At 36.0% G+C, this 27,056-nt stretch overlaps 1 protein-coding gene and 1 long non-coding RNA gene across 3 annotated transcripts in view; one reads left to right on the plus strand and one right to left on the minus strand.

Annotated features, from left to right (window-relative positions):
• Window positions 1–4,314: 4,314 nt before the first annotated feature.
• The window catches only part of LOC138710824 (uncharacterized), a 169,043-nt gene continuing 146,301 nt past the window's right edge, over window positions 4,315–27,056 (minus strand). For both annotated transcript variants that reach the window (XM_069841969.1, XM_069841968.1), the window contains exons 3-6: window positions 11,517–11,642; window positions 7,009–7,204; window positions 6,278–6,578; window positions 4,315–6,186 (exon numbers count right to left, since the gene is read on the minus strand). In XM_069841969.1, coding sequence (XP_069698070.1) covers window positions 4,620–6,186; window positions 6,278–6,578; window positions 7,009–7,204 — 2,064 coding nt within the window. In that variant the 5' untranslated portion in view covers window positions 11,517–11,642 and the 3' untranslated portion in view covers window positions 4,315–4,619. The remainder of the gene's footprint in view (window positions 6,187–6,277; window positions 6,579–7,008; window positions 7,205–11,516; window positions 11,643–27,056) is intronic.
• Window positions 21,625–27,056, plus strand: part of LOC138710826 (uncharacterized) — a 163,345-nt gene continuing 157,913 nt past the window's right edge. The window contains exon 1 of the long non-coding RNA XR_011335312.1: window positions 21,625–21,723. This is a non-coding gene — a long non-coding RNA (uncharacterized lncRNA). The remainder of the gene's footprint in view (window positions 21,724–27,056) is intronic.

The following is a 27,056-nucleotide window of genomic DNA, read 5'->3' on the forward strand; positions in this document are numbered from 1 at the left end:
TTGAGAGAGAGAGAGTGGTTGGATCTAATCATGGGTGAGAGGGGTGAAACCTACAAAGTAGGAATTGTTTTACACAGCATGTACAGTCAGAAGACCCGTGATTGGATTTAAGAGAAAATTATGATAATATAGTACATCTGTATGTATCCGGGCGTCATATGAGGATGTCGGTAAATTGGCCTCCTAGACCAAATTGGCTTCAAATGGATAAAGAAATTATTTCTTCTGACCGATTTCGTTAACATTATGTATTAGTCGTAGTAACATAAAATAAATCAAAGCTTTTTTACTAATGGAGGATAGTTAACTGATCATCATTCACCCATATGAAGCCAGTAATGTAGATCAGTTACCGACAGAGTCGTTGCCCAGGATGCGAAATTAGAGGCTTAACTACGCTACGCTCACGTTGAGGCGAGATGGTGATAGAGATTTGTTGGGATGCCACACGGAAACCGGAGCTCCCGGAGGAAACCCCTGTGTTACCTGGACCACGGGCTTGCCCAACAAAAACCATAAGTCGGAGGTACGCTGGGGGTCACACAAGGAACTACAGGATTATAAATTCAGCGCTCTAGCCACTAGACCACCGTGGCGGCTAGTCTTAAAATGTTGAATCCAGTAAAGAAACTCAGGCTGCACATAAAAATGTTTAGGTGCTATGCTAACCTGGCGCCCGGGATTTGTTTACCTCTGACTATAACCATTTTCTAGAATTTAATATTCTATTGTTATCGTTTAAGAAATATTTTACTGCAGTTATATATGCAGTCTCAATATTTATGCATCTATACACGTTACATTATATTCTGGCCATCATGCTACGAGACAGAATGACAAACGAAACATTACAAAAACTGACGAACACTACTGATGCAGCAGTACTAGCCACGATAACGAAGTGGACCTGGGGGGGGGGGACATGTGGCGAGACCACACCAGACAAGATGGACCCATGCAGTCACGATGTGGGACCCCTACGTCGGAAAGAGAGAACAGAGAAGACCACGGCTCAGACGGTCTGACATGTTTGCCAAAGAGGCGGGGAAACAATGGTCGAGGACAGCAAAGAACAGAGTTTTGTGGAAAGAAATATGAAAGGTCATGGTCTAGTAGCGAAGTGTGACAAAATTTTTGGGTAAGCTGGGCTGAAGGCATGGTTCGGAAATAGTGATCTAGGTCGTGCTTTACGTCCTATAAGGTAAACGAAACGCGGAAATGCTCCTGTTTCTAAATTGATCTTGTCCCTTCTTCGAAAATGTTTGTGAACGCTCAACTTACCCTGCCTACCCTGAGCTTTGCCACTGAGATTTCAGTATTAAAATAGTGTAAATAGTAAAGTCAGTATTTGTAAAAGTGTGAGATAAATTTTGTAAATAGTAAAGTCAATGTTGAGAAATAGTATAAATAGCATCAGTGTTTATCAAAGTTCTGGTGTTAGTATTATGTGGGCAGTGCATAAAATGAACAAAGAACAAAATACTGAGACTAAGTAAAGTTTAACAGGGTTAGTAACCATGTCACAACAGTAGGCTATACACGACAAACTCGCCTGGATTGGCTCGTCAAGCGAGTACACCTGAGTCATCCCTGTCGAGAGGGTTCTACCCCATCACAGGAGGCCTGTGCCCAACATGGGACATCATGGCTAGCATTCATTCATTCATTCATTCATTCATTCATTCATTCATTCATTCATTCATTCATTCATTCTCGCCTTACATTTAAAATCAAATGTGCAAGCTCATCTGATGAATGTTAAGTTATACGTTGAACACATATAAATGTTATTTATAAGTTGATCGTCATTCTTTATACTTTCAAAAAACCACCGCAAGTCCTTTCAAAGAAGAGGTAGCCTACATGCAGACAGAGCAATTGCTTAATTTTGCGGCAGTAAATGTGCATCTCGCTCTGTTGATAATGAAGTAAATCAGGTAGCTAAGTAGATATGAAAGAATAAAGCGTTGATATTGCCCCAAATATAAAACTGAAACCAGTACGCAGTTTCAAATAGGTATCTAGATTGTGTTTACAAAGAAGGGTCTAGGAAGTAAAGAGATAGAAGCAAGAGTTCACCAAGGGAAGAATTGCTTTTTAGCATGTTGTCTGATACACGTCTCAACACTCTGCTTCGATATTGTTTATTTTTGCCGTCATGTCTGCCCGGAGATTCTGTAAGGTTCGTGGTCTGCTTTTGTCGGATATATCATTGAGATAATCACACAGGAAGCAATTCGCTGACCTCAAGCCTGGTTATCTGGGGGGCCAAAAATTTTTCGAGGTACTACGATCCAATAAGATGTTGATGTGTGCCACTGAAGGTGTGGAACATGGGCCATCCTGTTGGAAGTATCTCTGCGTAAGCTCGATGTTGTCTAATGCTCAATGATGATCGTGGAAATGTACTTGTACACATTCGTGTTTCCTGTCTGCAAGCTGCCACCATAGCGAATAATGTCAATAGCTTTTGCAACATCTGTTCTCAGCGGCATATCATTGAAAGGAAAATAAATTATAATATTAAAGCAGAATGACAATTATTTCGTGTTTTCCTTAATTTTGTACCTATCGTATGTGGTCAATCTTCATTTTCAGTCTCCTTTCTGTGTCCGAATTATCATAATATTAACTTATAAAGCTGAGAAGTTGATAACATAGCTGATAGTGTAAAATTCAAATTATTGCTTGTTTCTCTGCGCCTATTCTGAAGGTATTATATACAGGCATGCCCATTGCGAATTCTAGCCTTTAAACGAGATGCAAACGTGTCGCAGAATATCTTTTAAGCGTGTGCCTGCATTCGATTATGAGATTCTACGCCACTGTTGCACCTGGTTTAAAGTTAGAATTGCCCGCAATTGCGTGCATTACAGTATGAATACTATTATTCTCCTGTCTATTCATACTGCACTTTCTGCGAAATTACCGAACAAATTTTAAACTCAAAGAAAATTTGGTTCTACACGTCTGCGACAATATAGACCTCCCGTTTCCTTAGTTACATTTTAATTTTACGTCCTAAACCACAATCTTAACTCTAAATTGTTTGGGGTAAGTTACGTAGGTAGTAACATTTGGTAGGTATACTTTTTTTCGGAATAATTTTTCTTCTATTTCAGACATGCTCTGTATTTCATAATGATATCATTCAGAGGTATTGCTCTGAACTCTACAGCTGGATCAGTTTATGAAATATAATTCGTTACCAGAAGAACATGATAGTCGGAGATGTTATATAACTTTGTAATCTGTTCAACTTCCCTGTCTTTGACATAAACAAATGTAAATTCAATTTTGAGTGAAAACAATATTATTCTAAGTACATTCTTTCCAGATAATTGTCATAAATGTTAAATGTTAACACAGTTTAAAATGTTACACCAGAAAGAGTTTTCATACAAATAAGTAAATTAATTTTTTTACAATTGTGAACTTTGGAAACACTTACTTTCGGCGAACGCTTGGAATATATATTTTTAACCTTGTAACATCTTCTCAAAAGACTGCACAATATGAGAACATAGTAAAGCAGTTTACACACTGTATATATATTCTTTATCTTCATCTTCAAGACTGAACAGTCGGACGTGTTACATTCAGCTATCTTTGAGAATTTATATTTATCTTTATCTTGAAGACTAAACAGTCGGACGTGTTACATTCAGCTATCTTTGAGAATTTATATTTATCTTCACCTTCAGACTAAACAGTCGGACGTGTTGCATTCAGCTATCTTTGAGAATGTATATTTATGTTCATCCTCAAGACTGAACAGTCGGACGTGTTACATTCAGCTATCTTTGAGAATTTATATTTATCTTTATCTTGAAGACTAAACAGTCAGACGTGTTACATTCAGCTATCTTTGAGAATTTATATTTATCTTCATCTTCAAGACTAAACAGCTGGACGTGTTGCATTCAGCTATCTTTGAGAATGTATATTTACCTTTATCTTGAAGACTAAACAGCCGGACGTGTTACATTCAGGTATCTTTGAGAATTTATATTTGTCTTCATCTTCAAGACTAAACAGTCGCATGTGTTGCGTTCAGAAATCTTTGAAAATTTTCAAGAATCTTAGTTATTCCACTCTTTTTTATTTAGTCAGTTGCAAAGCATTTTAATAAACGAGATAAATACACCTTTTCAAATACTTTACGAGAAAAGTGCAGGCATATTTCGGTTGGACCAATATACTCCAATTTAAAATAATACTATTTAGTTTTCTTTGCAATTATGGATGTTGCAAAACTTATATTCTATATTATACCTACACGTAACTAAATGACTAATATATAATAATTCAAAATTCTTGTAGAATAGTCCATTTTACAGATTTTCGTGCGATCTGAGAAACATCAATAAAATACAAAGCAAAGTGACAAAACTAAATCTGTATACTTACAACATCTCATTAAACTTGAATCCCTCATTTTTGGAAATGAAATATTTTCACGTTGTGAATAATTACAGTTAAACTTGTAAAGCTTCAATTATTCAACATTTCTTGTTACACACAATCTTGGAGTTTGTATATTGCTAACAACATCACAAAACGATGAAGGCACATCTACATAACAATATTTCAATCAATTCTACTAATCACTAGATAAATCACAGTTTAGTCCTCATATTGAGGTAGGATTTACAATAACAATAAAGTTTCATATGAAAGTCTGCTACACAAGAACTCTGGTTTCCATATGAATTAATTCGACTAACACTACCTGTAACTTGAACACTGCTGTTGCCTATACAGTGACGAACAGTACCCTCAAACAATGCACCTCCTGGAGCAGTCCTAATAACAATCACATAGTCCTTCAGTCCTTGATCTTTAGTTTTATTGTACAGATGTTCACGAGGAAACTGAACACTAGCACTTCTAATTTCTGTCACTTGGAGTTGCGAACACACACCATACGGCTTTAAGAGGGAATTAAGATGGTCAACTAATATTAAGGACATATTTTTAATAATAGCGTCTCCCACTGGCAGAACTTTACTTTGCTGACACGTACACCAATGTGGTTCTATTCCAGCTTCACTACAAGTCCGAGATTTATGCATAGGGAGAAAAAGGCTAATGCCTCTGGGCTTTTGTTTATATTTACCCAATTCTAGACTTCTTCTCTGTATTGATTCCTGTTCAATCTGGCCAAGATTTAATAAATCTAGTAGAGTTTCATACATATCGAATGGTGTAGTAAGGCGTTGTGTATTTCTGCGTAAGTTAGCGGTAGCAGTAGGATATTTATTTCTGAACCACTCCGGAAAAATAAAAAACACAAATGGAAGTCTTTCTTCCAAACGTCCCTGATAGGTTTCACGAATACTTCCCCATCGAATTCCATGATCACTCATGAAAATTAATACTGTTCGATTTAGGGATCCAGTTTCAATTAAATTATATAGAAATTGTTCATAAGTACCATCACCTAGACTGGGAAAATTGAGAAAATCATGTGTCAGGCTTGTGCCCCAAAAGAATCCGAAGAAATCTTTAGAAGCCATAGTAATTGCGAGTTTTGATATATACTGTAGGAATACTGAAAGAGACATCTGGGATCCTATGCATAATTTTGCGTTTAATTTCTTGTCAAAACCTATATCATCCTCACTTTGCATTAAATATGGTCTTGAATAATAGTCAGTCGGTTGTTTCTTAAATCCACGCTTCACATAAGTAAATAATCCAATACTTGTAGCATCTTCCCCGAAAGCTGTTCGGTATCCGGCTGCACTGAAATTCTTCCACACCCAATTGCACTCATCGAATACAGCGTTATTATTCGGCCAACATACATCTTTTAATTCTTTTTCAGAAAGACCCGAAAGAACTGGAACTAGATTAGGAAACGTATTATCTGCCACTTTGTTATAACCAAGTAATTCGATAGATTTCATGTTTTGAAGAATTTTCAAAGTTCTAGGCAACTGTCGATGGAAGTTCAGACGTGAAACTGCATCCATTCCCACAAGCAGCACACTAACACGTTCTCTTTGTCCAGTTGAGGAATTCTCCCTTGCTTCTTTGCAACGTTTCTCCACCTCTGGCTTTAAAGGAATGAAGGCGTGGTAATTTGTGTATATATTTTGGCTATCCATGGAACATGACACTTTAACAAATTCTTCTGGAATAGAAACTGATTCCTTGAATGAAGTGCAATTATCCGCAAATCTGAAACATGGAGAATACAGTTATAATTCAGTTATTTTAAATATAGTCAGTCCTCTTTCGAGTAAGTCGTGTTATTATACATTATTCTTACGTTATTTTGTTGTCAAAGTAATCGTCTACGTTTTTGGGCTTGGATCTCCAGAATGGTTGATAGCAGCAGTCCAGTTGTTCTACATCGCTTATATTGAAGGATGGCAATGCAGACTTCACGATGAACAGTGACGTATGGTTAGAATCAACCAGCAGCGGGTGCTTTTCGTGACATTTCAGAGGTGTCTCTTTATGTATGAACTCTCGAATGATTGGATCAAACGGATCCAGATCTGGAATTCGACATCCAACTGTGTCCACTACAAATCCAGACTTCATGTTAGGTAGTGGTTTATCTGAAACTAAAGAAAAACATTTCGCTGTTATTGGAGATGAGCGAAAATTGTGATGCATTCCCTGTGTCACGAATTTTTTTTTTTGCAAAATTTATTGAAAATTATCCTGTCAAATCGTTGAATATGACTGACTTTTCCTGAAATCATTGATTTTGTTGATTAATATATTTGTTTGGTCTGGATTACAAGTACTACGAGATATTTCTTACTGGGAACATTGCTTAAATTTTGTGTTATAAATGCAAACTGCTTACTACTTAAATACTCCTGAGTGTCTGTATAACACTTTTAGGTGAAGAAAAATACACTATGCTGCCCATCTTCACTGAAAGCTATAAATGTATGTCAACAGAAGCTTTTGTATGAGAAAAACCTTTGTTGAAAATAATTTTGCCTTCTTATTCATAAAATCCCTGATATAATTTGATGAACTTACCTGACACGATAGTATGTGGCAGTGGAATATGGTACCGTAGTTCACCACCAAAATCTAGGATGTACAGAAGCGTTCCAAATAAAACAAGAGGAATCCAGAGTAACCAACGATGAAAAGTTGTAACTTTCCTTTCATTTTTATCGCGCAACTCATTTGCAGAATCACATTTGTTTGTGGAAGGCCGCAGAGGCACCATCTGTAACAACATCAGCAACAATAATAACAATAATAATAATAATAATAATAATAATAATAATTATTATTATTATTATTATTATTATTATTATTATTATTATTATTATTATTATTATATATGGAAGAGCGTAATGGTAAGTGTGCTTGAGCATATAGTAGATTTTTGTTAATATGTTGTGATATCTTTCCAATTTCCTGATAATAATAGCATTTTTAATCTTCAAAACAAGAGTATCTTTAATTAGTTATACCGATGATTCATATGTCTAGAACCATTCTATGAAGAAAGCGTGTTCAATACACATATAAGAGATGGTTGTCACGGGAATATCTACATCAAGTCTTTCCAAATATACTGTCATGTAGATTTGTCACATACCAATTGCTTTTACATTCACCTCATGTTACTTTGCTTCAGATTTCATAGTGTGAAGTTGTATGAAATAACCAATCGTAAAATTTAATCAATTGATACATAATATCCGCAATAAATAACTTCGAAGCCGTTGCATTTTAAATATTTCAAAATATATTCAGTGCAAGAACGTAACTCCAGAAATAGTTTTCATTGCTGGAAAGTAATTTAATTGAGATTTACTTAAATTTAATGAGGAATCATGACAATTGACATGGCGTTTCCTTCGTAATAGCAGTTATGGGAATTAATTAAGACGTAATATGCCTGCTTCTTATTTGGAATCAAAAACACACAATATCAATTTTCTCCAAAACATAGCAGATGTTTGGTTCTGCGCGATTTTTATAATGGGTACAGTAAATTGACATGTGAAACGATATAGTTCCTACAGAACGAAAAATGTTTTTCTGAAAGAAATTCATTATTGCATAGGAATATACAACATTTCTGTAATTCCTTAAGTCTTTCGGAGCAGAAGACTATGCATGTAGAGTTTATCTTTCATAAGGAACTCTCCCCTGTTTAGTTAACCTACATCGTTATTCGTTAGACTACGCTGACTTGAATCTTGAAAACATCTTTTGAAAGTGTATTTTTTAAATGGCTGTCTACTAATATATCCTAGCAGACGTTGTTTTCGTCTACTTTTCAAACTCTACTGTTTGGTACATTACTTTCACTAAACCATTCCATTTTCACATCGCGTACTGCTCTTATTTATACGCCAGTCAAAAAAAAGTTTTGCATATTACATAATTTTTTATTTCTTGGTCGAATGTGCCACAAATTTCTATTACATGTCAAATGATTAGAGAAAAAAAAATAAAGTTTTAAACTTCTTACACACATAAGGGAAAAAAATATAAATCTTAATTTGGAACAAAAATTCAAATCTCATTGATTTAACAAAACAAAACAAAAACACATCTTGAGTCAATTCAATAATGTATGTGGCCTTCACGAACTCGTAGACATTTCTGGACACGACGTGACATGCTGGAAACCAGATTATCCCATTCGTTTTGAGGAGGATTGTCCCATTCCTGCATGACAGTTGATATCACGTTCCTTATGATTTCTGGAGGGTGTGGACGGTTGGAAATTGCTCTTTACAGAAGGCACCAGCATGTTATACACAATCCATATCCGGAGAAGCTTCTGGTCAGTTCATCTTATGAATTCCATGTCTCTACAAGAAGTTATTCACAGCACCGGCAAGGTGGGGACGGATGTTATCATCCATAAACATGAATCCTGCTCCAATGTCTTGTGCAAATCCAGTAACGATGGGTCGAAGAGCATTATCCTTGTATTTCTGTGCAATCCTTTTGTCCTGTATGTGAACTAATGGTATGAGACGTCCCTACATGACTTCTGCCCAGAACAGTGCTGAACCACCTTGCTGCTTGTGTATTCAGCCTTAAAGAATTCATTGTTACGTTGACCATTGGATCTCCACACACGAATGCTGTTGTTATCTGCGTTAAGGCCAATCCCTACTTCATCTGTAAACAATGTTTTTCCCCATTGTTCCCGAGTCCAGTTTACATGGTCTCTGTATCATGTTACACAATGTGCTGTATGTTGTGAAGTGAGTCGAGGAACATTTATTAGTCTTATATCATGCAATCGATTTCGTACTGTCTGAATTGACACGGTGGCCTCTTCAGTCCTGCGAAGGTCCCTCTGTAACTGGATGTAGGGCATCGCCGTGCAGAAATACGGAGATACTGGTGTTTTCCAGCCGCTGTTTTACATGGCAGTCATGCTCTCTGTCTGCCTGCTATGGACTTAGTCTCCTGGAATTTTTTCCATAGTCTAAAAACGTCACTTTGATTACAACCTATGATTCCTCCTGTCTCCATTTGTGTCATACCTTGCTGTCTTAAGGTGATTATTCTAGTGCGTTCTATTGCTAATACTGGGTGTTCAGTTCAAAGTGTGTCATGGCTCGCTGTATGCCGTCATATGGCTAGTCGATGAGCCTAGAGAATTCAATCTTCCCACACTTCCGCAGAGGTGTATTACTTATGTGCCAGAGAAGTTGCCTACCAAGTACGGCGTTCATTCAGACGAGTACTTACCGATACGTACGGTAACGCCGGTAGTCGCAGGAATGTGAACTGTTTCGAAACGTGTACTGAGGTGAGCTTTTTCTTACTGTCGGTATATGGGGAGAGGGTTAAGACGATTACTTACGTATTTGTTGGCATTAACTTGGACGGTCAACATGGACACGGAGCATTTGAGTTGTGTTGTGGAATGTTGCCGTACGCAACCGAGGATAACAAATACCCTGCGTACGACTTGGCCGCGCAAAACACAGTTCGAAAGAGGTTATGGTAGCACACAGACCGTACAGACCGCCATCTGTTGCTACGAAGTTCAAGTTATGCCATACACGTTCTCAAGTTCAGATTGAACGCCTTGATTAATAGGCAACTTCTCTGACACAAAAGCTGAAACTCGCTTCAAATCGCTGACTCATTAACAGTGACGTCATGACACTTTGAAATGAACACCCAGTAGTGTGTGTCGTGGCATTAGTGTAATGTAAACACCAAAAAACAGCAACCTCTCCGACCACTTCCACATACCAACTCGTTTGAACTGTTACTCGTCAAGAACTGAATTTTTTTTTTATGGAATACACTTTATTAAATACTGTCGACATTTCTTAGCTTATTAATTCTTTTGTCTCTTGTGATTTTTGACTATATTTTTATTTCCCTCATTTCGGATGTTCAAGATCAGCAGCTATGTATCTCAAAAAGAAATTATATAACTAAAACTAAAAAAAGCTAAACTTAAAACAATTACTAATGTTTAGTTTTGTAATTCGTTATAAATTTCGAAATAAATAAATAATTTTGCTTGAAGGTTAGGTGTAGCAGTTTGTATCGGGAAATCAATTTACGCTGGTCAAAAAAAGTTTTGCATATTGTCATAAAATCCATATAAGACCCACATCAGATGAAAAAAGTATTGTATCTTGCCTTTTTATGATCTTTGAAACAAGTTTCATGTGTTTAATTGACTTACTAAAATTCTATTTCACTAATGTTAGCTTCACCAAAACGTTTGAAGGAGCCGCCATTTCCAGTTGACTATCTATGTGGGAAACAAATGACGATCGCAAAGCATGTTTTATAGAACCGTAAAGAATTTGCAGTTTGAAATGTTGGCTAGGAAAGTGATAAAAAAATAAGTTTTATTGGTCAACAGTAGTATGACGTAGTAAAAGTGTAATATTCATCTTCATCTCACTCAGATTCTAGATAAACATAGTTGTAAAATAAACGAAAGAAAAAAACAAGCTCAGTCCATAAAGCCTATTTTACAATACATCACGTGTCTTTCATACAGTAATTTATTTACGAGTTTGTTCAATTTTAATCAGTGTTTATTTCAAGAAATGAACTGTAATTAAGTTAATTTTAAATAAACAACAACTATTTTTAACAAAATAATCTGCCCTCACTGAGGGTGACCATAAAGATCCAGAATAAAAGCACTACAGAATAATTTAGAAAGACAAAAAGATTAAATACAGGAATTGTTTAGTAAAACATCCAGAGAAATGCAAACCCAATAGAATCATCTATGGCCAAAATATAAATGGTAATGTAATATTTGGATTCAATCCTTAAGAATATCCAATAAAATTTTTTGGATTTCAAAAAATCGGAGACCGAGTGCTTTTAAAATATTCCATGTGAATTTAGGAAGTGTGCCACGTGCACCAAACAAAATACCAGAAACACTCCACTGACTAGTGGGAATGTTATATTTCTGACTTAGGTACGGGATGCAGGACTCATAAATGGATTTCTTCCCCTCATCAAAGTGTTGTGCCTGCAGAGCATCCCTATCATACATAGTATGTATTAATTACCGCTAGTTTATGCCAGCGACGAGGAGGTTGCAATGGACAGATGAATTACAGCATCACTGATGCGTTTTGTTAACAACATTAAAGCATTTCTTCGATCCTCTGTTCTGCCAGTCTTTGATCGTCAACCTGAAACAAATAGAGTAAATTAAGACAAATTCTATTTGGTGAAGTGTAACACTAGTGGTTTCTCGTATAAATAAATAAATAAATACGTGCAGTAATTCTGATATGTAGAAGATATCATCTAAAAATTGCCAATAATTCAATTAGGCTATAAAATACACATGAGACATGAAACTGACTATGACTTATAAAACCAGAAACATAAAACAAATTATTAGCTCACTGAAGATTTCACTGTTGGATTGGATAACATAAAGCAATAAATTGTAGAGAAAAATTACGGTTAATGGGGTGACTACAGTGTGAGATCAAACGTGGCATTTGCATTGCCGGTAAACGTCTTCGTATCATCGTACATGTCGGCACTTCCAAGGTCTTGGGTAAACCATATTCAGGATGACTAGGTTTACGTTTGTAGTATCCAATGTAGAGCATTATTGTTGTTGTGAACAGATATAGCAAAGATAGGAAAAAATAATTAAGATGATGTGGTCATCTGATGGCTATGCGAATATATGGTGGTAAGATTGTTAAGCGACCCCTCTGTTAGCTCACTGCTACATGACGGGCATATTATTTCGAGAACTCGAGTTTTATCAGTCTGGTATATACAGTCACGAAGCTTGAGTTGTTGAGGGTACTAGGAACAATAGATTGTGCCGGTACTATTTCGCATTGTCTGTGATGAGGCGATAGTAGCAATCCTAGTGGTTTGTAACTATCTATGGATGCATATTCCCTACTTATTGAGGTTCGTGACTGTATATACTAGACTGTGGTTTTATCTTAAGTGTTGGCTGGAATGATAGTTACATCTTGTGCACAAGATCAGCTGAGAATGAAGGTTTCAGAAACACTCTTCATTTCACAACATTCTTCCAATCTATATATTATTTCTTTTCATAAAAATGTAGTTTCGGAATAAGGTGTACGAGTTTAGGTGAAGCACTACAGTTGTTTTGTATTTGGAACGTTCGCGACTACTGTTCGCATTTCAGGAGAAGATCCCAGGAAGAAATGCGGGTTTTCCCCCTCTCTTACAACCAAATCCGACACGGAACCAGCCGGCCAATGACTGAGCCTCGTTCGTCCCAGCCGGCCAATGACACCACCTCTATCCACCTGTTCCTTCAGAGACGCTAAGTTACTACCTCTTCTCTTACTCCGCAAGGACCATACTCCTCTCGTGAAATTTGTACAGTATGTCGCTGTTAATATCCATGGGATTATCATGCATGGGAAGCACACTGCAGAATTTCTGGGAGAGGTCTGAGTTATCTGATGAGCATTAGGTACCTTCTCTATTGTATTTACGATGTCTTCGAGATTACAAACATGACTGTAGAGTCACTCACTAATTTCATCACATCAACTGGGACTTCTGCGCTTAATGAACCTGTCAGTATGGTGTACGTGAAGATGAGGATGGATACTCGTTTGCTCCTTTGTACGCTTAAACACACAAACCTAAAGACGTACAAAATTAAGCAAGTTAGAAACTGTAACTCAAAGGAGAAAATATACGTGGAGAAAATATATATGGGGATGTGCTGGAAGGGGCTCACAAGGGCTTGTGTTAAACATTTATATTAGTTCCGAGACCTTTGTTAGAATAGCTCGTGAGGAAAAACCAATAATAGTAACGCACTTTTCTAATTTAACTATTTCGTATTCTACATTCTGCTAGAGCGATCGATTGAAGATATAGGAATTTAGCGGCTTTTGTACTGCTTATTAGAGGCTTTCTGTAATTGTGATTTCCGATAATTCGTGGAGGATAACTTAATGGGAAAGAACAATATCTCTTTGCCATTAAGGGGTTAGGTACAGCTTACAGCAGTAAGATTTTGTAAATATTCAACATTTTTTTCCTCTATTACTGTATCTTGCACAATAATGAAAATTAGTATGTGTAAAACACTGTCCTTCTGCTATATGAAAAAAATATTTTTACGAATTAAAAAAATATATTTAATTTTTTTTCCTCAAAATTCAGTTCACTGTGCAGTGATGAAGCTTTTCCCACATAACTCAAAAAACAAATGGAATATTATTTATCAAGGAATCTAGTTGAAAGAGCATGATATTATAAACATGAATTTCAGAAATAAAATAAAAGAGAGAACATGAAAAAGTTAAAAAGTTTAGGAGTTATGAGGGAAACGCTTCATCACTGCACAGTAAACTGCCACCATTCCGAATTTTGAGAAATATATATATAAATAATTTGTTTAATCATAAAAATATTTTTTTCATATAGCAGAAGGGCAGTCTTTTACACATACCAATTTTTATTATTGTACAAGATACAGTAATGGAGAAAAAAAATGTTGAATATTTACAAAAATTTTACTGCTTTAAGCTGTACCTAAACCCTAAACTATAGCCAAAGTAACAAAAAAGTCTGGAATTCTATTACCATTAGCAACACGGAAGCTGAAAGAGGCTTTAATGTAATGGGTGACATTGCCAATTCTTTGTGAAGGAAGTAAGCTTACAGTATTTCACTTGTCAGTTTAATGACTATTAAAATTATCGGTAATTGGCAAACCTAGGAAAGTATGGGACTCGGTCCCGTTTGTGCTATCCTGCTGAACACATCGGTGAACGAAATGGGAGTTTGGGACCTATTTTGAAGGTAAAAAGTTGTTGTTGTTATTATTATTATTATTATTATTATTATTATTATTATTATTATTATAAAGTAACAAATTGTGTCCCTCTTCCCCTGCCCCGTATTTCTCCGCTGGCCACCACTCTTCTTCTTTTTTTGTAAGCTCCTTGTTAAATTATTGCCATCAATCCCTGGGTAGAACTCACGAACAAGCTTGACTCAGAGAAAATATGAAAATCAGAAATTTGAAGACTGGACCGAGATCGATGGAGGATAAGGAGAAGGGAAAGTCTAGGAGAACAAGGGAAAGAGAAAAAGAACGAGAAGATAATGAAAACAATGGGAAGGAAAGGAAAAGATGGGGAGTACTAGAAGAAGAGGTTACATTTTTATGTGATGTCGGTCAATTCTCAAGTTGCCCCATACGTAGTGAGGAGAAAGACGTAGTTATACGTCAGGGATGAAACGATATTAGCTCCCAATCACGGTAGAAGAGCTCGACCTTGATCACGAGCGCATAGCGTCGTAACGTAGACGTCAGGGATGTACATGCACATGCAGTGAATAAAGGCAGCAATTATTACAATAACTTGCGTTACTAAATTTCTGGCTATGTAATAGGACTAATTATTCAGTTATTTAATATACACATATTTTGTATAACTGATCTGAACTGCGCCCGAGCACGAGCTTCTGCTCTTTCGGGCTGCAATGCCTAATGTAGCTCAAGTGTATAGTATTAAATAAATAGTATTATTATTATTATTATTATTATTATTATTATTATTATTATTATTATTATTATTATTAAATATTATGTACATATATAAACAAATCGCAAAGGGAAGGGTTTTTTGGGAACAAAAAGAGAAATAGGAGAAGTTAATTGTATATGAACCATTTTCTTGTTAACAGCAATTATTTATTATGTAAATACTTAACTTCATTGGTTAGGAGAAACTAATAGGGTCTACCTGCTCCACGTGTGTGATCTCTAAGTACTTTTGAGTATATGTTGAAAAAATAATGACAGTATTGATTGAAACAGAGTATATTGATTGTGTGATTGTGAAAATGTAGTCCTTACTCTCCAGTCGTGATTATGTAATGAGTTTCCTTAGAGCGATTTGTGAGATGCACGTAATACGAAAAAACAAATTGATTAAAGTAAGATATTGAGAGCCATCGTAATTTTTGGGGTCAATCATTTAAGGGGATATGTATGATTTTTAAAACTTCCACAATTTTCGGCCAAAATTTGTGAAATTTAAACTATATAAACAGATCTATAATAATAACATCTGTACAAAATTTGGTGCAATTAGGTCTAATAATTTTGAAATTATATTTTAAGTATATTTTTATATTGACGTTACTAAAAAAAGCTCCTTGCATCAAAGTTTTCAAAATGTTTATTTCATATTTGCTCAAAATCCTGAAAATAGTTATTGGAATAAAAGTGAATTAGCTTTTTGAGCTTAGTAATAGTATATGTTAAAGTGCAATCAAAGATAAAATATTATTTCTAAATTAAAGAAACAAGTAGTCTAATAAAAGTAAATATCCAGAAACAAGCAATAAATAAAACATCAACAATACACTTAAAATAAAGAAATAAAAGGAACCTAGATACAGTCTACTGACCCAAATGTAAATTAATTTACCTTCGATGTCAATTCCGAAAACAATTTATTTCTCTCTTCTCCTGAATAATGCCTATATATATTTTTTTTCCATGTTGCGTCTCATAATGCTGTTTTATGTTGCTTTTTTGCAAATGATATATTTTTTACACAACAAACACTGGACTTCATTACCATGTTCGAGGCATAAATATTGTATCTTCCACTTTTCCTTGAAAGCTTTAAGAGCTTCAGTTCCGTCATGATGCGCTGTGTTCTAAGATCTGTACATCCTTTAGCAATGTTTACAGGTAAAAGAGCTCCGCGCGCGCTCAGCGGGCAGAAAAGAGCTCTCGCTCTAAAGTATTAGTCGCCATCGCAAGACTGTTATACGTCAATAAGAGTAGCTTCTATAAGGTGATGAAGATTATGAATATACACATAAGTACATTATTATTATTATTATTATTATTATTATTATTATTATTATTATTATTATTATTATTATTATTATTTACATTGATTATCAGACATCAGATACTGAGAAAGTAAAGATTCATTTTAGGCCTCTGAAAGAAACAAAGAAATTTTGAAATGGCGTAAACATAAGAAAGGGATAAAAATATATTATAATATGAACACAGGAAGCAAGAAAAATAGGATACACAAAAATATCCTTAAGGCCCGTTATCAGTTTAGTCTGCGAATAATGAGTTTGAATTACTTTTATGCTCGACCATGCCGAAATGTAGTAATTATACACCTGGTAGCAGCCCTTTAATGGACCTCATTAAAGTACACCTATTCATTAAAGTCCAGGTTTTCCACCAATCAGAAAGCACCATTGTAGCAATATGAAAGCGCAAGTATCGATTATTCTCGGATATGCAATCGAAAGACAACTAGCGAAACGTCACGGAGGCTGGAAATCCAATACTGTCGCAGAAGGTTATGTTCTGTTACTATAATAATTAGCGTTAATTGTAAATAATATTCAAATAAATTCAATTTGTCATCTCGTTTTCCAATGTCTAAATCAATTTCCAGGTTATATCAAGATTAATGTTCATTTTACTCTCTAGATTATATCAAGGTCAATGACATTTGTTCCTCGGAAAAAATTAATAACTTCGCGTCTGCGCACAACTCACAATTTACGAGGTATTGCACAAGGTCACTTCCGCTCCCCAGTCAGATAAGAATAATGTGAATACTTATGAATAATTTGAAGTTAGAAATATGGTCGAGCATAAAAAGTCGTATGAAACTTGCCTATAATGGTAATTAAGACGCTCGTATGAAAATTATGAAACTCGCTTGCGCTCGTTTCATAAACATACTCGCGTCATAATTACTACCATTATAGGCTCGTTGTATAATGTATTATTTTTAAACAGACAATATAATGTTAGTGTTAATTATATAAATAGCTCGAAAAACAATAACGAGTTAGAAAAATCTTCAAAGAGAAAGCGCAATATAAAATTCTAACACATTACCATATTAATGTTGTATATTTCGAAAATTGTAATCAAATTTACCGCTTTGTTAAAAATGGAGCATTGTGATATTTGCATTGGTTACATAACAAGAACAGTTTGCTATCTATTACCGATACCGACGAAGCCAGAATTTGCATTTTTAAACTTCGACATTGTACAAATACAATCACACGATAAACACGCCACCAATTATAGCCTATTTTCCACATGAGAAAAGATAGTACTAAATTGAACGCGACAAAGAAATTTTACAATGACGTAAACATATCAAATAGGCCTATGTTATCACAAAAGTGTAACAATGGATGTCTGGTTTTGAAGTAGTTTTGTTTGTGTGTGTGTGTGTATGTGTTTGTGTGCGTGTGTGTGTGGAGACTGACGAATGTACTTTTTCCACATGTAGGCACTTCATCTACCTTGACGAATTAAGTGGTACTAGCGATAGAGTATCGGCGAATAACGACAGCACCAGTCGCTTTATATTGATTCACACACATTGGCCAAGTTAAAAGAATTATTAAATGCTCTCAGCTCTCTATGTTGAAGCAGTAATTAGGAGAGGGAGAGACCGATTTATTAGCGAAGTGATATCTCCATATTTTTATTACATGTATTCGCGGGGATGTTCTGGCGACTTCGTTAGAATTAGCTTCCCCACACAGGTGTTTCGTCACTTGTCAGCATCGGACAGATTTAGGGCCACCTTGAGCGGGGTTTCGTATAGAGACTCGATGAAGCATAAAATCCTAAAGTCGGACTAGACCCGTGGGAAAGATACTGCCAAGCTTGGGTTTTCCAAAGAACGGGTATTCTTGTGAGATATACAAACTAATTTGAGGTTATGGGAAATCCAAAGTCTAAATTTAGAGATGACATATTTCGCGCCCAATAAGAAGAGATCTTGGTCCAGCTTATGAGATCACTTTGGACCAATAGGGAATAGATTTTAGGCCAGATAGTGACGTAGTTTTTTACCAATAGAATAGTTAGTTTTAGCGTAGGATAGGTTTTTATAAATAAGGGTGACGGGGAGCGGAGATAATGACTACTATTTCGCTTCGTGTCGACACAATCACAAGATCTCATCGTGTCGGCGGCCCTACATACAGGGCACGATCACAACTTCTCATCGTGTCGGCGGCCCTACATACAGGGCACAATCACTACTCCTTTTCGTGTCGACGGCCCTACATACAGGGCAGAATAACTATTTCGTCTCGTGTCGACAGGATAACTACTTTTCTTCGTGTAGACGGCGCGACATCTTTTTTTTGTGTCGGCGGCCCAACTTAATAGTCTTTCTTCAGGCGAAGACTCGATAGATTGAACTTTGTCATCGGCGAGGCCACTCGTCAACGTTTAGGAGCTTCGATCATAGTGTACTGGGCAGAGTATTGAATTTATAGTATCGGATAGAGCTTATTCAGAGTTGCCATAGAGTCGATACAGAAGTGCGACCAACGATTGAATTATAAGTCAGCCGGAAATACATACTCTAGGGTTTACCAAGTGAATACGACAATAAACTTATAGTTTTGGAGTTTACACTGCCTTTTATATAAGTAGCCGGCTTGGTATTATTCCCGACATCATCCTATACCACAACAGTACCTCGGCTACCCTGAGTGAATCTCACGCAACATCGAGACGCACCCACCCTCAAATGGCGCCCAACGTGTGGTCACAATAACCACTCACCCTCAAATGGCGTCCAACGTGGGACCTCAATAACGACACCCCACCCTCAATGTTCTGTTACACTGGTTCCCTAGCCATTCGAAAAATGATCCTCTATTTACACATTATTTATACGTAGTTTAGATCACTCCCCTACAGTTACAGTTTTTACTGTAATACTAACAACTAATAACAATAAAGTAAAGTAATAACCGTAACAATACGATTGAAGTCTATGGCCTAATTACATTATAGATTAGAACAGTGGTGCATATTCAAGCCCGTACGGGCTGGAGCGCACGGCGGACAAATTGCTCTGCGCGATGGTTACATTTCTTCCCCTTCTAGAATACACCGACAGAGGAGTAGCAGTGCAAAGGTTGTCCATGTACAGGTTAAGTAGAGCAGCGATGGAGGTACACTGTTCTTAATATGTGGAAAACATTGCATTATGAGAAATTAAGTATACAGAGACGCTAAATTGAAACGATTGAACACAAATTAGACCTCTTCTATCGGTCCCATTCCGAAAATCCAGGAGATCTGCCTCCAAAGTCGCAGCTAAAGGTAAAGAAGGTTGACGTTGAGAGATGCGCTACTTTCATTCGACAGAGATATAATCCAAGTTCACACAACTTAACAGTTTCGGTACCAACTTCCTAGTTCTGCTTATCATTTTCAATTACCTTTGTAAAATTTCTGCTTACAGAGTTTTCATTACGAAAGATAATATGAACGAAAACCGTTATAGTGTACACAGTGTTGTAATTTTCACTAAAGCTGTTTTTCTGGAAGTAATTATAGTTTTGTTGAAATCACAAGAACACTGCCAAGATCTTGGATTCTCTTCTAATGTTCCAACACCGATATTAAATACATAAACTATAACTAGACTCGACAATACACATCTTGGCTAATCTTACCTTTTGTCACGTTAAGCGACGCGATATTCTCACTCACGCACTTTTCACCGCATTTGCACCGCTTACCGTGTAGTGAGAGTTTAAACGTTTGTTGTACAAATAGGCATAATCGATAAAAAATATATATCTCGAGATATTCGATTGTTCATACATGTTGATAATATCCGGAAGCTGAAAATGACTCTCGAATTTTACATGCAAATACACAATGCACCTTTTCTTCTACGAAGTACTATGATATATACTGCACCTAATACGGTAGAGTTTCGTCTTTGTTTGTGAAATTAGGTAATGACAGAACATTCAATGCCACAATAGCCATAAATGCTAACAATTCCATTGTTTGTGCCAAACAAGATAACATTGTGTCCAGTAAGTTTGTGTAAAGATAAATATAATTATTAGGAGCCCTGTACACTGCAATACAGGGTGATCTGTTTAAGTATGGATAAAATAAAAACACTGTAAAACATTTACTACTGAACTTCATTTGTTGAAACTTTGTGCATACAACACTGAAAGATGGGAGATTTCTCAGAGCTCAACATGACCCCCATTGCGCACCCTGCACAACTCATAACGGTGATGCCCATGTCCGTTGTAACATAAGAGGGGTGATTTGTTGAAAAGCTTGAATAATTTTTACTCTCAGATCATCAATGTTTCTGGGTTTCTGTGAATAGACAATGTTCATTAGATATACTATATAGGAAAACAATTCTCTTACATAGGCTGTAGTTTGATGGAGAATAAGTAATGAATATAGTTTATTAATTTTTATTAGTTGTACATATTTGTGGCCTTTATTTTCATGTAATAATTTAGTTTACGACTGTTGAAAAAAGGACTAATTTATGTTAAACGTAAAATTGAAGAAACTGTTTCTAGCTTTAGGAACAAAATGGGTCGTTAAACTCAGTGTATTATTTGGGTGATTTCAGCATATTTAATGTGCTCCGTTTGTTTACTAATTTGGCAGAAGAAATTAATGATTGCATGTTTCAAATTCTTTAAGTTATAGGATAAATTTTATTACGTATGTTTCAAATAGAAACAGATGGAATGGTGCATAACCAATAGGCTATAAGAGTGTACCGCCACTGAGCCTGTTTCAACTATCATCCCCTCCTCTCTCCTGCACAGCGACTGATTCACGTGTAGACTTGTGCACTGTGCAGCTTCAGCCAGCACGACTGTGCGATCGTTTGACGACGCCTGATTTAGAATATTTAGCAAAAGGTATAAGCTAAAAAAAATTAATAACGGGAACGTTTTCAGAAAAATTTATAATTACATCAGTACAATTAATAAACTTAGCAAATCAATATGCTAAAAAAAATTCCTTAAGGGGTACATTTTCATCCCCAGCTAACTCGAATGCCTAGCGTTTGATTGTAAGTAGCAAGATAAACTTAAAAATTCCTTCCAGCGTCAATTAAGAACACAACCGAATTATTTGCGAATTTTCAGAATAAACAAATGAAATCTTTGCAATTACAACCTGATATGATTACGTTATTTCAAATAATCACTACACATAGCAGCTATATGGGCGAAACTTACAGTTACTGAATTTGACTACAGAGGACTCTTTCAAATGAATGTCACTCGATCATCTCCCCACGCTAATATCAATCAGTCGCTCGCTCGGCACCTGTTGGAGTGCTACGTGCAGGATCGTCTACGATGTCTCACGCAAATTCAGAAGCATATTACTTACATACGGTACATGAAGTAGACTTTATGGTGAGTAAAAATAATACAAATTAGTAGTGACTGACAATCACAAATTCCACCTTAAAAATTGTTTCCAGAAGATAACAAATACTGGCGTGTTCTAATGAAACATGCAAAGCGATAACAAGAGTTGTACCGCAACAGGTTGTAGACGTATTATAAATTTCAACCACGAGAAAGTTGCAGTAAGGTTATTAAAAAATAAACAGGGAAACCAAAACTTCCAAGTTACCCGTCGAATAGTGCTATGTAATGTATTTTATAAGTAACTTCTATTCATTAATTCATACTTTTCTGCCAAAGTGCAGGTCTTTCACTGCAAACCCAGCATTTTCAATCTTTCTTATTTCCTGCCTTCCTCTTAGTCTCCGCATATGATCCATATATCTTAATGTCGTCTATCATCTGATATCTCCTTCTAGCTTAAACTTTTCTCCCGTTCACCATTCCTTCCAGTGCATCCTTCAGTAGGCAGTTTCTTCTCAGCCTATGACCCAACCAATTGCTTTGCCTCTTTCAGATCAGTTTCAGCATCACTCTTTCTTCAACCATTCTTTCCAACACAACTTAATTTCTTATTCTCTATCCATTTCACACGCTGCATTCTTCTTCATATCTTCTACATTTCAAATGCGTCCATTCGCTTCTCTTCACTTCGTCGTAATGTTCAGGTTTCTGCCCCACACAATGCCACACTCCATACAAAACACTACACTAATCTCTTCCTTAGTTTTTGAATGTTACTTATTAAGATGTAGACTATGCATAAATTATTCTCATAATTAAAAATATCAGCGGTTTCCAGCTAAATCCAGTGTTGTTTTACAATCAACAGAGAAATATGAAATATTGAATTCTGTAACGCAGATATATTTAAGTACGGTTGGCGGCAATGAATATTATCTTCGCCATCTATTCATACAAGTAATAACTAAAGAAGTCCCACTTACACCAACACATTATCGATCACTATCGATTAGTAGTCAGATATCTTTGAACGCCAGTGTACAATATCAAAGTACATCGCAAAAGTATACTTACTCGTAAATATTTTTATATGAAATATTAAAGTAGCTTCAAAGTGTTTTTTTCCTCGAAAATCATAAATAAAGAACAAAATGTCAAAGGACATTTTTGTTAGTTTTACTGAAACGTTTCACCACTGTAAACAAATGGATAAGGTTACATTCCACTATATGTGTCTGGCCACATATGGAATTCTTTGATACGCCAACACAACCTGGTGCTGGACTGTGTGTGTTGTGCGTGCGTCTAAATATATGTGGAGAATAACAAAATGAAGAATGCTACAATACGAGTATAGCGAACAAATACAAACTCTAAAAGAAATGATATGATATACAATGTGTTAGTTAAGTATGGAATATTGCTAATAACTCGTTATATATTTATTTTATGAAAAAAAAAACCGAAAACAAAAGTTGTTGGAGATACCTAACTAAAACTTACGGCTGTGGTCTCACAAAAGTATTGATTCATGTACAAGGTGTGACAAAAAAATAACACTTTTTTTAAATGGTACCGTATATTAAATTTTACATATTTTAAACCTCGTAGATCGAGTTTGATGCCTAACGGAAGAACCCAGAGAAGAATCCCAATTACGAACTTGTCCTATATAAATGTTACTGTGAATTTTTTAACGAGTATGACGAGGACTCGAGGACCCGAAGGTTTAGACCAGCGGTCCTCAGCACACTGCACCCTCGGGCTAACGTCTCTTGTCTTCAGAGAAGACACTGCACTATGGTGCATTCGTAGCTGCTGGCAGGTATGCTCTCTACCTTTTCCTGCTGCACGACGGGGCACAACATGTTGTTCCACTTACCCTTTACCCATTTCAGCGAGTGCTGACGACCACTGGTTTAGACCATTCAGCCACCGCGAGAACTTCCGAGCGGTTTATCTTGATTAAACTTACAGTATCACTAGAGTCCTGCATTTGGTTACCTAAAGCTTCCAAACGTAATGTACTATATTTTCAAAACAAATTTTGTTCTTGAAATATATATCTATAAAATCATTAACTTTTCAACACCATCTCCACAAAAAGAGTATCTTATAAATTCAACGATTTTTACTTCTAAAATCACCAGAACTACTGTGCATTAGTTTGTCCCAATATCTGATGAGCAGGCTTCGAGACTTTGGACCCGATACAATAAGTTTACTGTGCATGCATTATAGGTTGTTGACTCGCTGCAGGTAGATAGAGATGTGTTGAGGTAACAACGTCGCTATTTAGAGTAGAGTACGGTAGTATGGAGAAAAACACATATGTACATTCTGAAAGTAAATATACATTACACAATGATAATGTCAAAAGAATGTGAAGAGCATTTATTCACCTGTCTTTTATAAGCATTTGTGTTTAATTATACACAGTGTTAATGGTGGAAATAAGCATGTAGCAATTTTAATTTCTTCATTTATCCTATTGGTCGTCTTTAGGAAGTGCAGTTACAGTACCGAATTGCAATGTACTACAAGATACATTTTCAGTGTCTCAAACGTAAGTCTTTTTCGGTTATCTGCCAAAGTTTGTACTGTAGAAAGCTGCGCTTTACGTCGCATGACGTGATAGGAGCAAAACGAAAAAACCTAACATCATTGCAGTCTCTAAAAGACAGTCCTTTATTCTCGGGTGACTCTATGTCCACTAATTTGCTGTTTATGTTACACAATGTTCCATATCTGTTATTTTTACATAAAATTGATTTCCACTTCTGTTTTATACATTCAGTAACCGGTGTAGGCCTACTTGATGTCTCATTAATTCTCTGCATCATTTTCTAAATTAATTTGAGGGCTTTCGGCATCTCTTGCTCTGACTTTTCTAACCGTGTAATACTGTCAGACACAGTTTGTATGAAAACCAAATTATTCGTCAGAACCTTCAAATCCAGAGCGTTTTCCTTTGCGTATTTGTTGGCATCTATTCTACAGTACCCCAACCCACTGTACGCTTTACCACTATCCTCAGAACGCCGTTATGCGGATTTCCCACTGAACTGCTCTATTGGGTCCGAAGTCTCGAAGCCTGCTGATGAGGCATTTCTTCGTCATAATTTATTAAATTTTCTTGGCGCATATTTCCGGAAAATATGTAATTATTTTAATAATTGCCGCATTAACATGTAATTAAGGATTACTTGTGATTTGCATTGCACTGTTTATTTCTCTGGGCTTACATTACAGGCTTAATTATATCGTTCTCGATTGTATTCCAGTAACGGTATTAACAACTCGTTCTGCAATATCCCGAGAACATGGTCTCAAACTTTCCTTTTTATATGGTCCTATTGTACTCGATATACAGTGTGATTAGCTCGCTACAGGCCCCAAACTTTTCACATTAAAGTCATTACGTATATTGCAGTTTGTAACGGAAATTTACACATACAAAAGCTTGAACTTTGTAAAATATAAGAATAAAGCCACGCACAATTAGCGGCCCTCGACGAAGCTAATTGGCGAGAAATTGCAGTCATTAGCAGGATACTCTTTATTATATTCCAAAATTTATAACGTAGGTAGTAGTGACGAACAAAAATAACTGACGCTCTCGCTCGCTGTGTTCGCTGCATTTGCCTTTCGTGTCTCGGCTCGTCATTCTCGCTGCGCTTCGAGTCTCGCTCATCATTCTCGAAATAGCATTTGGTCGGCGTGGAAAGATTTCGTAACTTTGAACATACATCATTGAAATAAATAGCATTATAAATGTTTAAATAAGACAAAAAGACAAAACAGAACAGTATCTTAGTTATCAAAATGTTCTGGTTCTATTATATGATATTGCCTATGGTTATATAAATAAAAAAAAACAGTTCTCAAATAAATTTGCATTTCTAAGAAACATAAATCATGACGTTAATATCTTTTTACTTGAGATTGCACACTTGATCTTAAAGATATGAAAAGAAAATTCCTAGCCTTTTAATAAGGGCCTAGTAATTAAATAAAGACTGGGGAATGGATTATTATACACTGAAATGTAGAGATGTTTCAAATAGGCTACTTGATTGTTTACACATATGTATGTAACAGTTGCCCAAGTAGATAAAAGTTCAGTCAGGTATAAACAACTGTGGTGATTCAAGGTTGCTTGACTTCGGGATGTCGGGACTTCATCACAATATCGAGTCTCGAAACACTCACAATCAGTCTGTACGTCAAGGACGCGACGTAATACAACATTGTCGTGCGGGGTTTCGGCTTTGCGGGCGCTAGTCTCGTTTTCTCGATCGTTGTTCATCTGTAGTAAGTAGTCTACAAAATGTATCGATACGAAAGCGAGCCATTTTCTGTATAAAAGTTCAAGATGTGTTTATAAACATTTACCTAGTACAAAACAAAATTCGTAGTAACTTTATTGGCAACAATTTTCAGCGTCTAGCAAGCTAATCAATCTTCCTTACATCAGTTCTGCTCTAATCTCTTCATTTCGTTTCTTTGTTATTTTAAGTGTAAAGAACTATAAAAAAATACTTTCTTTTCATCGGATCTTTTCTGATTGTCAATACCGTAAGTACTTTCGATCATAATATTATAATCTCGTCTTACTTCGTTCTTTAATATGTATCTTGAAAATTTTACAAATTGCCGAAGTAATTCCAAAAACTTGTAATTACAGAAAGCAAAACTTTCCAGTAAGAATAAAAATATTAATGGGGCATAACCAGGCACTTTGACAAAATATAACTACCAAAACCTCGCATTGAGCATTTACCAGATTTTGTTTTAACAGAATAAAGCACCAGAAACTCGTAGCCTATACAGAGTGTTTCCGGGCTAGTGTTACAAACTTTGAGGGATGGTGGGGAAGGACACATGTATCAATTTGAGATAAGGAACCCTGGTCCGGAAATGACCTAGGCCTAGTCGAAAGTTACAAGCAAAAATAGTTGTGTGGAAATGAAATAATTTTATTCCTCTGTACACCTTATTTGTGTGTATTTATGTGTACATCTTACACATGCTGTATTCATCTGACGTTATTTTTGTTGTCTACTTACAGTATTCCATTCAGTGCGCTGTCTGAGGGATGGGGACAGGAAACTACAATAAAGCAATGCAGATAGCGTAATGTGTAACGGACATGGTCGGTCCTGATATGCATGTCTATAGACAGCAGTGTATTTTTTATTTTATTGGGTTATTTTACGACGCTGTATCAACATCTAGGTTATTTAGAGTCTGAATGAAATGAAGGTGATAATGCCGGTGAAATGAGTCCGGGGTCCAGCACCGAAAGTTACCCAGCATTTGCTCGTATTGGGTTGAGGGAAAAACCCCGGAAAAAACCTCAACCAGGTAACTTG

This window comes from Periplaneta americana, chromosome 12, assembly GCF_040183065.1.
Source record: "Periplaneta americana isolate PAMFEO1 chromosome 12, P.americana_PAMFEO1_priV1, whole genome shotgun sequence".
NCBI lineage: Eukaryota > Metazoa > Arthropoda > Insecta > Blattodea > Blattidae > Periplaneta > Periplaneta americana.